Here is a 17,500-nt window from a genome sequence, read left to right on the forward strand (position 1 = left end):
GAATTATTACTTTTTTTAAAAGTTCCATATTGAGAGTGAACAAATTAGTTCTTCATGAACCCATTTTGGAAAGTCCAAAATTACATTCGTTCCTGGAATTCTGGAACAATGTACCAAAATCCCCAATTAAATATAAAACCATCCTAACTTCACCCCAATTTTAAGCATATGTTGAGTCAAAAAGGTTTATATAATAGAAAAGGGCTGTTTGTGTAATTTACAGATTTACAAGTTTATATCTTTTAACACGCAATAAGGCTAAAAGCCTTACATTATTATGAATTCATATTACAAAATGAGAGTACCTTAATGGAATAACAAGATAACTTACTGTCTTTTCTAGCAGTGTATTATCATCTCTTACAAGGCTGCAACACTAATGTGCATATTGTAAAATTAGCCTTTTATAGAATCCATGCTCTTCCCCCATCTTTCCTATTATTACTTTCTCTAGTCTTTCTAATAATATCAGGTCCATAATCACCAGTAGTCTCAACGCAGAAAACATAGCCATTTAAAAGTTCATAATTAATCCAATCAAGAATGTACTCTCAAAGGAAAAAAAAAAAACTCCATCTTGTCTAGAAAACTGAATGTGATCATTTTTTATGTAAGAGTTTCTGGGAAAAAAAAAACTTAGTCACTGTGTTTTAAAATCTGCTATTCTGTAACATAAGTTTTTAATTATCCCACGTAAATATTTAGGAGTAGAATTACTGTGTAATATGTTGGGTGTATGTTTAACTTATAAGAAATTGCTAAACTGGTTTTCCTGAGTAGCTATACCATTTTCATTCATACTACCTATGTAGTTCCCATTGCTTCACATCCTCACCACACTAGGTCTTGCCAGAGTAGTTTTTATTTTGCCAATTCTAATAGGTGTGTAGTGATATCATATTATGATTTTAATTTGCATTTGCCTAATGGGTAACGGCTAATGATGTTAAACCTCTTTTCCTGTGTTTATTTGACACCTCAAAAAGTTAGATGAATCTCTAAAGTATTATGCTAAATGAACTGTATGTGTCTCTAATTATATTCTTGAAAGAAAAATCTTCAATGATGAATAACAGATCAGTTTTAAGGAGTAGAGGGTTTTGTTGTGGTGGTGGTGGTTTGCTTTTTGTTTTGTTCTTGTGAGTACCATAAGTACCACTCAAATCAAGAATACTGATTTGGGTAGCACTTATGGTATTTGAGAGAACTAATGTATATGTTAAAATGTATATAAATATACACTTGAAAAGGTCCGTTATACTGTACGATAACTTAAAAACAAAACTATTATTCTGTAACATAATCATTACATTTAAAAAATGTTCTCTGCCATTAGATATTTGTGGAAATTTCCTTATAATAAAGTATGAGATAATTGGGCTTAAAATTTTAAAAATTTTGTGGGGAGAAATAAAATTTCATTAATGAACTAATACTCTGATTTCTTGTTAATTTTGTATACAATTTTTAATCTCTTTTTTACTATTTGCCTGGATTTATACACAGGTTAAGTTAAATAAACCTTATGGGTAGGAAATTAGTACACTTTTGTCAATGCTGTCTACGAGAATCCCTTCAAATTTTAAACATCCAATTAATGGCCAAATCATAATAATTAACCTGGAATTCAGCAAGAGTCTTTGCCATTCATTAGACACAAAGCATTTAGCTCTATGAAAACAAATCTATTTACATACATTAGTTAAATATAATGCAATAATTTTATTACAGTGCCATGAGTATGTTTTACATCACTGACCTAATAGCAGAATCAATAACTGATTGCTAAGATTTTGCAATAGGCTGGAGAACAACATGTTATATAACTTAGAGGAAGCTGAAAGTCAGCGCTTGAGTTAATTGTCAAGCAACTGGAAACCGGTAGGTAAAATGCAATCCTCATCTTTCCCCAGATCATATAGGTACACTTGTCCCCTAAGAATGAAACTCATGATGTTAGTATACAAAGCTTTTCCCCTGATCCAAACTCCTTACCTGAAATACAATTCAGATTACTTACAATGGTTTTGAGGTCATGCATTAGGAAATAGCTTTCTGCCTTCTAATTTATTCCCCCTTTTTCATTCTCAATTAGTCTTCTAGCTACCTGGTCCTTCTATTCATTCTTGAATTAAACTAAGCTCTTTTTTCATGGGGGAAGCCTTGTACCTGCTTTTACCTATGATGATAATGGTCTTCCCTTCAAACTTTTCATTGGTGGGTTATTTTGCTCCTCTCATAGTCTCAACTTCTTATCCATTATTCATAATTGCCTTTCCTGGCCAGTATATGCAAAGTAAAATACTTGATTATTTTCATCACACCACATTTGTAAGTTATACCCTCAACACTATCACAATTGATGTTTATTTAACTTGTTTCTTTACTGTCTGCTGTCCCACAGAAAGCAAGGTCTATTTCCTAGTACGCTGCCAAGCAAGTATTAGAAACTCAATACAGGAAGGCAGGAAGCAGGCAGGAAGGGATTTGTCCACCTTGCATTTGTATTCATTCTACATTTACACCAGTACCTCAGAGCTCAACAAGGGTCCAATGACATCTTATGTTAGCTTATTTCAAGGGAAAAGTAAACAGAATCGTGTGGATTTATGGGTTTAAAAAATGTAAAAGTTAGCCGGGCATGGCGGTGTGCCCCTGTAATCTCAGCACTCCAGAGGCTGAGGTGAGAGATTTGCTTGAACCCCGGAGTCAGAGGCTGCAGTGAGCTGAGATCGAGCCACTGACCTCCAGACTGGGTGACAGAGTGAGACCTCGTCTCAATAAAAATACATAAATAAATAAAATAAATAATAAATAAACAATGTTTGAGTATAAGATGTGTGTCTGGGTACACAACTACTTTATATCAGAGTCAATAAGTAAAGTAAATCAATACATAGGTATGATATTGTCTCTAAGTTAATTTATAAAAGCAGTGTTATATATCATTACATTATATATAATATATTATATTTTATACATTATATATAATATGTTATATTTTAAAAATTATGTCCTTATTCTAGAAAATAGGCTTTAAAGGAGCAAGGATTACATTTGCCTTCTCAGTGCTGTATCTTCAGCAGCTGTCATGGTGCTAAGAACATAGTGGATAGGAATTAATGAAAATGTCATTAACAAAATAGGAATTCAGGACGGTATAATTTTGGTCACCTGAAACAGAGTATACAACTCCTAGCTCTGATCTTGTGCTTTATGTGCATTTGCCCTTTTCTGATATATTTTATTGAAAATTAAACAACTCTTAAGAATCTGCTAAGAGTAATAATCAAGATAAGAGTAATAATCAAGAGTAATAACACTTGGCATATCACTTACAACCTGAAGTACAAGAGACTAAAATTGAATCAAGAAATCTCTCCATACTCATATGACTTTCTAGAGTTTACTGTGATGCTTGGTCATCAGAGAAATTGAGAGGCACATGCAAAGGGAAGTTGGTCTCCCAAGAGGACTTCCAACATGGACCATGGAAACTGTGTAAATGGCCTGTTGACCACAAGAGTATCTGGAAAATTACAATCAACTGTGATAGAAGTTTTGAGGAGTATGTGAGTACTCACATATTTTTGGTTTTATGGGACTGAGTTAATATTTTTGCATTTTTTAAATTATTAATATTTGTTTAATTTAAACAAATTAAATAAATTTATTAATATATAAAAGATTTTGAGGTGACTGAAAGGTGGTGGATTTAGTTTATGTAGACAAAGTCACTTTTATTATTTCAGGCTTTAAAAAACAATAATTAGCTTAGTTAAATATTATTCCATGTATGACCTCACTTTTTAAACTTTAAATCGAAAAGATTTATAACAAAATTATATCTCAAATCCTGAGCCATCATTCTGTTGAAAATTCTGTATTGAAGATGACATGCTTAAAAAAAATGGATGAGGGGTAAGATGCTCTGAAAGTAGTGCCTGTAAAGGTGGTAGGAAAATAAGCCTGGTGTTTAAAATGATCTAGTTAAGTTTAATGTGGCATAACAGTATTTGTGACGATACAATGAGAAGAGCAATTTGCAACCCAGAAGAAGGCCCTCACCAGAACCCAGCCATGTTGGCATCCTGATCTCAGACTTCTAGTTGCCAGAATTGTGAGAAAAATATTTCCGTTGTTAAGCCACATATTCTATGGTGTTTCATTTTAGCAGCAGAAGCAGACTAAGGAATCACCTTCAAGCAGACCCTTCCCATTATGCATTGGGATGGGTCTGTATCACCAACAGAATATGACAGAAGCTATAGCGTATAATTTTTGAAAAATTATTGTAAAAACTATGGATTTCATCTTGAAGACCCTCTCTCCCTCTCCCTTCCTCTCTCCTTCTTTCCTCCCCCAATTCACTCTTGTCTCCTCTCTTTCTCCAGTTCTCCAACCCCATGGAGAGCTCATAAGGCAAGAAACTGGAGCTTTCTTTTAATAGCCATATTGGAGTGAGCATGAAAGTTGATTTTTTAGCACCTTAAGATGTCCAGTACCCTGTTCAACATCTTGGCTGCAATCTTATGAGGGATCTGAAACTGCAATCACCAAGTTACTCATTCTTGGATTACTGCTCCTCAGAAACTGCAAAAATAAGAAGTGTTTCTTATTGGAAACTGCTAACTCTTGGATAAGTGGTTATGTAGACATAGATAACTAATGCAAAGATGGATAATATCTAAGGCTGAAATGACTTAAAATAACATAAACTGTCGTACACTGAAATAGTGTTTTGCTAATTTCTTATAGTAATAATAAAATACAACCATGCTATGCCTTAGAAATTTCAAGAGTGGTAACAGATGTCTATAGCAACACTTGTACAAAAACATTCATGACACTTTTTAAAATTAGTCTCAAACTAGAAGCATCAAGGGGATAATGGGTGAATATATTGTAATTCATACCATGGAATTAATAATAATAATAATAAAAAGGAACTCATGATACGTGCAAAAACATTACATCTCAAAAACATCATGCTGAGCAGAAGAAACCAGGCACAAAAAAGTATTCACATTGTTAATTCCAATATTATAAAGTTGTGTAACAGAAAAATATAATCTATGATGAAAGAAATAGGAAAAGGGGCTACCAGGGGCAAGCAGGGATTAGAGAGTAGAAGAATGATGATTATTAAAGGAATACAAAAAGCATGCTGTTGTGATAGAAACATCACACACACACACACAAACACACACACACAGTGGTAGTGGTCATACTGCTGCATACATTTGGAAAAAAAACTCATCTATTAAATTCTGAATAATTTAATGAATCTAAATTATGTCTTTATTTAAAAAATAGTTATGGAGAAAAGTCTATTACGTGATGAGTGAATTGGAAGAGAGCAAAAAGATATTCAGAATGTTATTTTGGGTAGTGATACAGTGACCCAAGTGACAGATGATGTGGAATTTTGTTCTATGATCAGATATATGAGGCACAAAGAAAAATGAAAAGTCAGTCATTACCCTGAATAGCAAAATATCAGCTTGGATTGTTTAATTCCTTGTTATTCTCCAGATTCCTTAACCACTGCTTCCATTTCATGTTGTCCAATATAGACTTGACCATCAAGAGTAGCAACTCGAGTTTGCTCTGAATAAAGAGTTGGATAAATTTGCTTAGCAACTAAGGGATAATGTTTTACAATATATTTGGGAAAATATCCTTCTTTGCATACAGTGACAAAATTATCTTCAGGAAGGAGTCTTGTAAATGACAAGATATATTTTCTCATTTAAATAGGAACCGTTCCACATTGTTAGGGATATTATTAAGTTCAATGTTTATATAGACATTCTCAAAACTTAGGGACTTCTACCCAATTTGCTTATCTCATACAAGTCAAAGCAAGAAGCTGGAGAATTATAAAAGTTGTACTTAGAAAAAATCCCTCTTCTACACTCCCCCAAAGTTCGGAGTTTAACAGGTGTGCAGAGACTACCTATGCTTCCAGGGATATATCAGGAGATAAATAATGACTTGTATTCATAACAGAAACAACAATAACAATAACTAACAAAAATAACACCATGTAAAAGTCACTTACTATGTGCCCCTTACAATCAATTCCTATTCAAAATAAACTTATAAAATATTATCTTCCTTTTTATTTGAGATGGGGTCTCACTCTGTCACCCAGGCTTGAGTACAGTGGTGCAAATATGGCTCACTGCAGACTTGAACTCCTGGGCTGAAGTGATCCTCCTGCCTTAGCCTCCCAAGAAGTTAGGACCACAAGTATGCACTACCATGCCCAGCTACTTTTTTGCTTTTTTCAAATAGGGTCTCGCCATGTTGCCCAGGCCAGTTTGAAACTCCTGGGCTCAAGCAATCCTCCCAAGTCAGCTTCCCAAATCTTCTTCTTTTTATAGGAAGACAGAGAGGCTAACTGAAACCAGTTGACTGAGGGCATCAAATTGAACCCTGATCAAGTGTGTCTCCATAGCTTATGCTATTAACAAGTATACTATGCTGTGGAACCTGTTTGTTTGCTTATTTTCTTTTATTTTTTTTTCCTGACAACCATATATGCTGAATTAGAGTGAGATACGATAAAAATGTTGAAAATATTTCCTTTTTTTGAAAAGAATACACATTTGGGGGGAAATGAGTTCAATTTTTATTACTTAATTAAGCATATAATTATTGAACATATTATAGGCTAGGCCTGCTATGAAAGGTGGGTTATATCAATGGCGTCTCTGCCCTTATGTGTCCTGGCTTCTAGCTGAGAGAGATAGAAAATATAAAAGTAAAAATAGCAAACCAAAAATAACATAATTTTTAAAAATTAATCACTAAAGGCTGTAAGTAAGTACTAAGGCAAAGTAAAGCAGAGAGGATTAGAGGACTTGGGAGTACAGGGTGGAGTGGAGTTTGCAATATTACATTGAGTGGTAAGTGCAGGCCTTGTTGAGAGGGTGAGGATTTTGAGCAAAACTTAAAATAGGTGAGTTAATCAGTGGATATGTGAGAGAAATACATTGCACAGGGAACAGAATATTATACAAAATCTTTCCTGTTTTATCATGACAAATTTCCTGAGAAAAGTAGATAACAAAATTTCCTGAGAAAAGTAGATGACAAACGTCATCTTATTTAATATACATATGGTAGACTGCTAAGAAGAAACAGAACTTTCTGGAAAGGGTTAATAAAACAGCCCTGGGTTCCTTTTCTTTCCCACGCCTTGCAGCTATGTGATTTAAGGATTAAATAAGAGAAGAGTATTTGTGGAAGAGAGTTACTGGCCTAGAGTAGAAGGAGCTGTTCAAATTCATATCTCCTGCCATAGTGGGAGGTAGCTCCACTTCTGCCTTAAGGTAAGTGAAAAGGGAATCAGGAAATGTACTCATAAATGTCCACCATAAAAAAAGACTAAGAGGCCAATTTTTATCTTTAATCCAAACACAAAAACTTTTACAACCTCTTAGCATTCTCAGAGCAAAGAGTGGCTAGATAATTCTTAGGGAAATTTGGCCTGTATTCTCTATAATGCAAAAATCCCAGAATTGGCTCAAATACAATTCCTTTCATAAATTAAGAAAGTGTACATTCATTTCTACTTTTATGTTTAGAGTTGCTTTCCTCAATTATGTATCTCAAGTGTGTTTTTAAAAAGCAATTTATAAAAAGATCTGATTACCAACAAAAAAAGAACATGTGAAGGCATCAATCATTTATTTTTTCCCATCACGATTATATTGACATATTATATTCAGTTTGTTTTTCCCATTTTATTTATATAAATATACAGTAAGTTCCGTAATTTATTTAGGTGTATTTAAGTAAATACACACTGTATATTTGTATTTCTACTTAGACTTTGGTTTTACAGCAACACTTGGGTTCATGGCAGGGTTTCAGTTATTACAAAGGATCTTTGCTTTAAAACATCCCTTGTTTTCCCCACGATTATGTTATTTGGTACTTATGTGGTTTCCTTTATGAACGGGTGGAGAGTGAAGTATCAGTGCTACTTATTTAGCATTTACATGGTATTTTATCTATGCAGAGTTATACAATGATTTTTATAATAATATAGAATTATTACCATAGTTTGTGCTCTTATATCATAATACTGTAGGGATTAATATGATTTGGAGTTAAGTTTTACTTTTACCCTAAACCACTAATGTGTAATGTAAAAGAAGCTTTTTATTTCCTTTTTAAAGGGTATTTATTCTCTAGTGTGTGGAACAAATGAATAGGAAATAACCCTCCTGAATAATGCAAGGTAGATAAGACTTTTACATCTCTAAACAACCAAAGTATTTTCTTACATTTAGAAAAAAAGAGTGTGACTATACTTGTGCAATGTGATGTATTGCACTATGAATTCAAGGAGGGGGTCTTAATTCTGTCCTACAGGAAATATTAAAGGATCCTTGGACAAGTCCCTTCATCTCTCAATATCTCATTTTCTAGAGTTGTCGGAAGAAAATATTATCTTTTTCATTTAACTCATGAGTCTACTGAGAGACTAAAACTGTGGATACAAAGATTCCTGGAAAAATGTAAAACCCCTATTACTTTCTAGAAATTGTAACTTCTTATTCCTCTAGAAATGGAAACTTAAGAGCCTTCATGTTGTTACCACATAGCAAAGTTAATTAGGCAGTTGCTAGTATGATTGGGTTGGTTAAAATATGTCATCCTTCAATATCTACATATTAAAACTATACATATCTATATATGAATTGTAACATTATTTCTACTTTAATATTGAGTATAGTTGCTTCACTTTTGTCTTTCATTTTTCTAAGAATTTTTGTAAGAAAACTGGAGGACAACATTGAGCAAGTTTCCTATAAATTTGCTCAATAGAAGGCAAGGTCTCCTCATTAAAAATGGAATGACATGCTATAGTTAAGCTTCTGGATGAATAATTAAGTGCAGATTAAACTATGCTTTACTTACATAGACACAACCAACGGGGAAAGTTATATGCTAAATATAATTTTGGTGCAGCTCTAAATAATTTCATTTAATATGTTCTTAAATTAAAAAACAATGGAATTTCAGATGATTGCTAAGCATTTCTGTCTAGACCTTTCAATCAAAACAATAAAATGTAATGTAATATTTATGTCATTGGTGGAAATTGAGTGTCTTAAACCATGCCCTTATATAAATTAGATATTTTGATTTATTCAGTGGACTGAATGGATATAAACTATCTGTTATAGATTCTATCATCTGAAGATAGATTCAGAGAATCATAAATATTAAAACTAGTAAATATCTTATAGATAATCCAATCCACCTATTACACTTGCAGGAACACTGTTGATGGATTGAGATACCAAACTGAGTAAGAAAACACAGAAGATAATATTGACAGATCTAAAATAAAGTTATTATAATTCATATATATACACACATAGATAAACATCGTTATATATGTGTATATATATATATGTATACATGTTTACTTACATTTATATATATCCACATTCACGTTTATTATATTATGCTACTTCTAATATTCTATTGTGTTTAAGCAAGTCATTTAATCTGTCTGTAATCTTGGTTTTCTAGTCTTTCAAGTGTGGTTGATGATAAATACTTTATGGAGTCATAATGAGGATTAAGTGTGTGTATGGGTGTGTGTGCATGTATGTATTACTTGATTCAGTGTATGTATAACATGACACAAGCAGGGCATGAAATTGATATTATCTTGTGGCCATTTGGTTTCTGACTTTGAAGATGTCACATAGGTATCTGATAACCCAGCAGCAGAAATTTTCTTCTGCATGTCTACCTGAAGAAAGTATCACATCTGGAATATCTATCTCAACTGAAATCCTGAACCTGTAAGCCTTTGAATTGTGCTGACACTGGAGTGGTCAAACAATTTCTAAACTGCTCCAATTATTACTTTTAATTATAATTCGATCTTCTATAATCAGCCAATTTGGCAGAATTATTTGGAGAACGATAAGTATGTATAATTCCAGTAAAGCCTACTTGTACTTAAACCAAAAAGTCTGTCTTGGAATGGCTGGGAAATTGTAGTAGAGAGGTAGCCAGGACCCTAGTAACATATTTATAGCAAAGAGATACAGTATCTAAAGTTAGTCTTAACTCCTTTCCAATTTGAGCGGAAATCCTTGGCATGAAACAGTTTTTTAAAGTATAGAACAGAGTCCTCTATCATTAAAATAAATATGCTTTAAATCAATTATTTTGGGGAAAATAGCTGTTCTAAATGAAACTGAGATACGAAAGAGACATTTATATAACAAATTATTTAAGTTACTAGCCAATTTTTAACTTCTGCCTACAGTTCAGGTGTTTTGTTTAGATAGTAACAGGCAACTGGATTCTGGGAAACACTGGGTGGATAAGCTTCTATTTTCTTTCTGCCTTTCTTTAATTTTTTTTTTTTTCGGTTAATTGTTGCCTCAGGGTAACCTTTCAAATGTGAAAGATAGTATAGCCCTACCTTTCAAATAGTCTACCCAGCCTACTTCAGGATAGATTATTTGAAATGTTTTGGCTATAAATAAAGCAATTCGGTATGCTGAAGAAATAAATTTTTTTCTTGATGATACCAGATGGAGCATTTAGAAAGATAGGGAATAACAAGCTTGTCTGTAGAGATTAATTCTGTAATCAAATAGGGGTATATTGAAGAATCAAAACATTTTTTCTACATGCATAGTCAGCCTGTTAAAGAACTATATAAAATAAAATTATGGAATATAAACACTTTAGCAGCTCATAAGAAATATAACTGAAAGCATCTTTGTTTAAGCAACAGCTAAAAATAGAAAATATTTATAAACATTTAACTATTTTCTTTTCAAAACTTCAGAATGAGTTCTTCAAAGTAAGGTTTAGATGGATCATCAAAAATTCAATCCAATTTATTTCTGATCAATCTATCCTTGAAAAATAATTCTTTGTTACTCTAAGCATATTACAAAATCTTGTTTTATTTTAATAAAATAAAAACATTTCTTGTTTCACTTATTCTTTTTTACTCTAAATTATTTTCTATATTTTCCTATTTTGTTTCTTTCCTTTAGGATATTTTTACTTTGAGATGGAATAAAGTTACACTGAAAAAGTTCATAAAATTGTAAGATTTGTTTTAAAATCCATGTGCATATGTATGTGGAGTATATATAGTTTTTGAATATAAGCACATACATATTTATACATGTATATGTGTTTTATTTTTTGCAGCCAATATCTTCTCATACCTATTGTGGGTGTATTATTTATACTATTTCTTATTTTTTATTATATGTATGACATTCTCAATGATTTATATATAAATAAAAAATTATGTTAAATTGATTCATCGTTCTCAGCTGAATAACAAAGTATGAATAATCAGAACAGCTTTAAATATTAAATACGTTGATAAACTACTTTTCGAAATCATCAAAGTATAGGCTACTTTTCTTCAAAGTGAGGTCGAGGGTACTTGTTGAAAATATTCCTGTTGAATATTCCTGTTCTTCACCCCAGACATAATGATTCAAAATCATTTAGTGTATAGTGTAGGAATCTCCATGTTGTAAGTTCCCTAGGTTATTTTTTATGACAGCACAAGACGTGAATGTTTCAAAAATTTTAAATTTCAGAAATTAACTCTTTCACTTATAAGAGGAGATATTAGCTATTAATAGTCTCACTTCAGTTATTTTTCTCCTTATTTTACTTGTGTAAAGACACAGACTAATAAACTTTGTTATTAATGAGGGGGGAACATCCTTTTGAGTTATATAAATAAAAAATTATTTTTAAAAATTTTTCTTTAACTTTCTAGGTGGTTCTGCTACTACTGTTTACCACAGAAGTATTATTTCATAAGTACTATTCCCTGTGAGCTCCTAGTGTCTCAAATATTTCCCAGTTATTTATTGTCCTTCCTCAGGGTAAGCTTTAGAGATCAAAGCTTCCGTTTACCTCCAGTCCTACTCAACGATTCAGATGACTTTTATTACGGGATTGTAGGAGACCGAAACTCTGATGACATTCTCTGCAACAAACAGCAATGACTCCATTCTCTGTCACTACTGAGAAAATGTAAAAATTACCACTTTGGGGAGTTTCCTTTACAAATAGCTCATATTTTTTAGAGCTCTTTTAAAAAACTCATCTAAGACAGTCTGTTACAAATTGAAAATTAAAATGTATCATCAAATTTACTGTTTATATGATATTGAAATGGAAAAGATGGGGCTGTGGCAATAAGAACACATCTTAAATAGTACCTTATTATGAACTAGAGTAAAGTTAAACATCCTTTGGTTAAAATAGGGCCACTGGAGATAAAACACATAATATTATTATCTATTAAGTTAGACAGTTGTTTACAAAGATGGAGATGAGTCAAAAAGAAAGACATTCCCCGTGTCCTGTCTAGATTTTAATCCACAGGTTTCATTAATGGTAGAAATAAGGAAAGATATTTTTCATTAGTAAGTAAATTAGAAAATAGACATTTTCTAATTTCTGAAACAAATTAAGTTTCACAGCAATCTACAACATTAAATATAAAAAATGGGTTCAAATTTTGAATTGAAAAATGATTTTTTCAGGATTTCACGAAATTGTATTACATATAAAACTGTTTCCAGTAAAAGGCCCTCTCCTATTTTGAGAAAGCTACTGAAATCTTATATTCCTAATGAAAATACATTGTGTTTTTATAGTAAATTAGGAAGTAATAAAAACTGCTGGAAGAGTTAAGCAGACTCTCTTTGTTTAGAAACTGCAAAGTGAGGCTTTCACTCCTTGTTTTGCTTGGATCTCTTTATCATAAATCTATATGTCTTATCACCCATCCTAGAGAAGAGGGGGCCAGAGAAGTTGACTGGATAGTTTCAATAATTTTTTTTTTTTAAGTTTAACCTGCATCTCTTTCAACTCCTTTTGTTACAACTACCATGTAAGATTGTTAACTCACAAAAAATGTTAGGGAAATGTCTTGATATTTTCTATAGCTAGTTTTTGTTTGGTTGTTTCTTTATATTGGTAGAATGTGAGAGGTATATTTATAGAACTTTATTTCAAAATGAAAACATATAAGAATGCAAGTAATGTAAATAGTGGACCTCTGACATGTCTTTGGTCCTAGTTATAAAGCTTGGAGCATGGGGGAGGTGTTTAGGTAGGTAGACGAATAGTCAACTAAGCTGCATGGCTGGTTACTCCTGTAATACTCTTGGCTCAAGGAAGTTCAAGGAAATTTAAACACCAGGCACTTCAGAACACACACATTTTCAGGGTTTTCAGAGTCCAGTCTCCAGCCTTTCCTGTTTTTCTATTCAGTGCAGCAAGGTTTTAAACCATTAATGCATACTTCACGATTTTGGCATCACATTTATCTGGTTCAGCATATTTTCCCACACTGCAGCAAGGCCAACTCTTTTCCAGACATACATTCCCCTATGAAATCACTTAACTACATTCTCCACCCTATGCCAAATAGTTCTCCTCCCATATCAAGGAGGAGGTAGAGGTAATCAGATCAGGGTCTTTAGATTTTATTAGTGCCCCGTGGCTTCATTGGCCTTCTGTCTGACTGTGGATACCCTATGTATATTGAGAGACATTCTATCAGGTTAGACAAGCCTCTCTCCCTTTGGCCCCAACCAGGACTGCTGTCCCTGGTGCTGAACCATGTTTGCACAAGGGGAGTTGGCTGTCTGGTCAATGGGGCTGGATGAAAAACCTGGCTGAGTGACCTTAGGAATGCCCGGTTCAGAAGCGAAGGATGCCTTAGTACACAGACACAGGGCCGCTCGCCGCCCCCTCCCCCAGCTCCCTCACACATATCCCTCGGGTGTGCGCCAGGACCCCATTTGTAAATTTCTTCTTCAGACCCCCACCCACAACGCTTGCAACATGGCCTCAAATGCTGGCGTGTATCAGCACAGCCCACTCCGACATCAGATTGCAGTAATGTCAAAATGCTACTCCTCAAATACTAAGTCTTTATGAGGTTACGTTTTCCACTCTAAAACCAAAGAACAACAAAAAAATAAAATCCGATAAATTAATACATTAACAAAAGTGACCTTCCACTTTTCTCCTTCCAGTCCCCGCCCCATATATTCACTTTCCCCTAAATTATTAAGCCCCACGTCCTAGAAGAGTGTTTTAAATCTGGGTGGTCTCCCGAGTTCCCCCTTCCCACCCCTTCCCCCCACCTCTTTAGAGCAAAACGACGCCAAAAAGGGCACATCTTACCCAGGATATAGCGACAGCAGGAGCAGAATCCACACCGTCATTTTCTGTGAAAATACAGGAGTCGAGTAGACTGAGCTTCCTGTGCTCCATATATTTGGCGAACTCATCGCTTTTTTTTTTTCCTCCTCTCGCCTCTTGCCTCTTGGTTGCAGAAGAATCCCTCCCCTTTGTATTATTCTTATGCTTATGATCTGATGGTGGCTCCCCCCATCTGCTTCTAGTAGGTCCCGTCACTGGGGAGATGGATTGCTACCAGCTTTGGGAATTAATATTCAGGGGGCAGAGATAAGATCAGCACAAACGCTTGCAGATGCCATCAAAGCGTCACTCTGGCAGCGGCTTCCAAGTCTGGGGGAGTAATATCATCGAGGTAGGGGGAGGGTACAGGGAGAGACTCACACGGAGACAAATAAGGGAGAGGGAAAGACGCGCACACTCGTGGATACTCATGCCCCTCACACATACACCTTCTGCCCCGGGTCCATCGCTTCGGGTTTATCTATCTGTTTGTTTTGATTTTTTTTTTCTTTTACAGGCGGCAGCCCCCTTTGCGTGTGTGTGTATTTAAAATAAACAGGAAAAAAATCATTAGAGACTCTGCGTGATTAACTAACACGCAGATTAACTATGAGGTCAAAGTGGAAGTGATGCACGCTGCTGCAGCACGAATTAACACATGCGTGGTGTCTTTCCAAAGCTTTTTAACCCTTTACTGCACACATAAGCATGCAAGGACTGGCATTCATGGGGACAAGAGATGCTTTAGCAAGCCCAGAAACTACATCACCAATGACAGAAGGTTTGTGGTCGTTAGATCTGCCAAGAATCCTTATTTTAAACTCGTACAGTCTTAGAAATCATGGTTGCATTGTTAGAGCTGGGGGAGCAGACAGTGGGGGAGGTGTGAGTGTCTCAGTAAGCCATCCTGTAGGCAGACAGATTGGTGAATTCAATTTGAATGAGGGAAGAAAACATTGACAGAATTAAAAGACATGGAGAAATTCTATGCTACTCAAAATTCATTCCTCCCTGTCCATCCTCCAACCCCAGTAATATTGTAAAGACACAAAACTGCTTGAAGTTTGACAAATGTAATTGCATGGGGATAGCTGCTTGAGTGAAGATTACCTACCACAATCTTTGTGGTAGGATGTGAGAAGGGGGGTGCTTTTTGAAGGAAGGGTGGGCTGAGGGGTATAATCAGGGGGTCATTTACCAATGCACAGGGATTTCTGTTTGTTAGGTGGGGGGTTGATTTTTTGCTCTTCTTTGTAATAATCCTGAAAGTTTATATGTTGGATGAGTGGTATTAGCATGCTTCTTTCTTGCCTAGAATGTTACCATGGATACTCATGTATAGAAGATACCACTTTATAGCAAACTAGTTCATCTACCACAGAGGAAATCCCTTTCATTAATCATGAAAAAGAAAGTGGGATAGTGTTTCATGTTTCCTTAAAGGCAAGATACCACCATGAAGGCATGCAGAAAGCAGTACTGGTGATGAGGTCTAATCTGAGCCCTTTGTGCAAAGTGACAAGGAGTTGTCTCAAAATAAGTACCTTTCCTGCAAGAAAAAGGTCTTCCAAGAATGGAATTGAGTAAGGAGTCCAGGAGGCATAGGAATAAACATGAGAAAATCAGGTCCACACTCCATCACTAACACTAAAATATACCCAAGGAATGCAGAAAGAATTACCAGTGGCTGATGCTCATCACATGGACTGAGGAGATGCATTCTGACAACGAAGTAAAAACGCCCTGACAGACCCACCTGGAATCCTGCATGGCTTTATAACTCTGCCTTAGGCAGAGTTATCCTTAAAACATTGACAAAAAATCCAATGAAAACCACATTCAAGTGCAGTTTTGACTTTTTTTCTATTGGGATTAAAATGGAGGCAGAGCAAACATTAAATCCCCTTTCTATGTAACTTTCTTTTTCTCTGCTGCACTGTGAAGGCAGTTTCCTCTTCTTTAATTTTTATTTGTTTAATTTAGAGGCAAAGTCTTGTTTTGTCAGCCAGCCTGGAGTACAGTGGGATGATCACAGCTCACTGCAACCTAAAACTCGTGAGCTGAAGCAATCTTCCTGCCTCAATCTCCTAAGAAGTTGGGACTATAGAACAACATCAATATGCCTGGCTGATATCATGCCCCTTCTTATATTCACAATTTTTTTAATGTCTCTTTTTTTTTTCTTTTTTCCTTTTCTTTTTTTTAAGTTATACTTTAAGTTCTGGGGTACATGTGCAGATCTTGCAGGATTGTTATATAAGTATACACATGCCATGGTGATTTGCTGTCTCCATGCCCCTATCACCTACATTAGGTATTTCTCCCAATGTTATCCCTCCCCACTCCCCACTATTTCTCCCCTAGCCCCCTGGCCCCCAACAGACCCCAGTGTATGATGTTCCCTTCCCTGTGTCCATGTGTTCTCATTGTTCAACAGTCACCTATGAGTGAGAACATGCAGCGTTTGGTTTTCTGTTCTTGTGTCAGTTTGCTGAGAAAGATGGTTTCCAACTTCATCCATGTCCCTGCAAAGGTCATGATCTCATCCTTTTAATGGCATGCATGGTATTCCATGGTGTACATGTGCCACATTTTCACAATTTTTTTTTAAAAAGAGCCTAGTTTGTTTATAGCTGTATATATTTTCTTACTGAAATTACTGAATCACACTTTTGTAGGCTAAGATATGTGTGCATGTAATTACTTAAGTCCCTACAAAACCCAAGAAAGTGAGATAAATGGAAAAGATTGGCAGCTTATGAATCAGTAAAGTGGTGGAAACCATGCACACTGAAGTGCTGATACTCCATCCAAATGGAGTTGCCACTGTTCAGTTCCAATCAGAATTGCCAGAAAAAATGGAAATTGATTTGCAGGGTAAAATGTTCTAATTTCTAAAATGCAAAGGAGGCCAAAATAAGCAGGCATGCAGGCCACAAGGCTGTAATTTTTATAGACTATATAAAATATCTATATGTGACATTTCTGTTACCATACATGACATTTCCAAATTTTTGTGTAAATTTCTCAAGTGAATTTATTTTCAACCATAACGAAGTTGTGAAAATGAATGCTGTCACATTCACAAAGAAGTGATTCATATACTGATCCCTTATCCCTATAAATTAGAAGCTATTGAATGATGGAATTTTGCCCAGCATATTAAGAGAAACCATAGAGGAAATTTTTCTGTTTATAGTATCTGAATACAAATTTAATTGTGTCATTCATAGCTAGTAAGCATCAGCAT

General features: G+C 34.7%; 1 protein-coding gene across 3 annotated transcripts in view; it reads right to left on the bottom strand.

The window, feature by feature from the left end:
• GABRG2 (gamma-aminobutyric acid type A receptor subunit gamma2) overlaps nucleotides 1–17,500 on the bottom strand; it is a 98,891-nt gene that overhangs the window by 77,975 nt on the left and 3,416 nt on the right. For 2 of the 3 annotated variants that reach the window (XM_032252715.1, XM_032252714.1), the window contains exon 1: nucleotides 14,233–15,013. The exons of the other annotated variant lie outside the window; for it this stretch is intronic. In XM_032252715.1, coding sequence (XP_032108606.1) covers nucleotides 14,233–14,339 — 107 coding nt within the window. In that variant the 5' untranslated portion in view covers nucleotides 14,340–15,013. Of the gene's footprint in view, nucleotides 1–14,232; nucleotides 15,014–17,500 lie in introns of those variants that run through there. 3 annotated transcript variants of the gene reach the window in all.

This window comes from Sapajus apella, unplaced genomic scaffold, assembly GCF_009761245.1.
Source record: "Sapajus apella isolate SASKATOON/1434 unplaced genomic scaffold, GSC_monkey_1.0 scaffold79, whole genome shotgun sequence".
Classification (NCBI taxonomy): domain Eukaryota; kingdom Metazoa; phylum Chordata; class Mammalia; order Primates; family Cebidae; genus Sapajus; species Sapajus apella.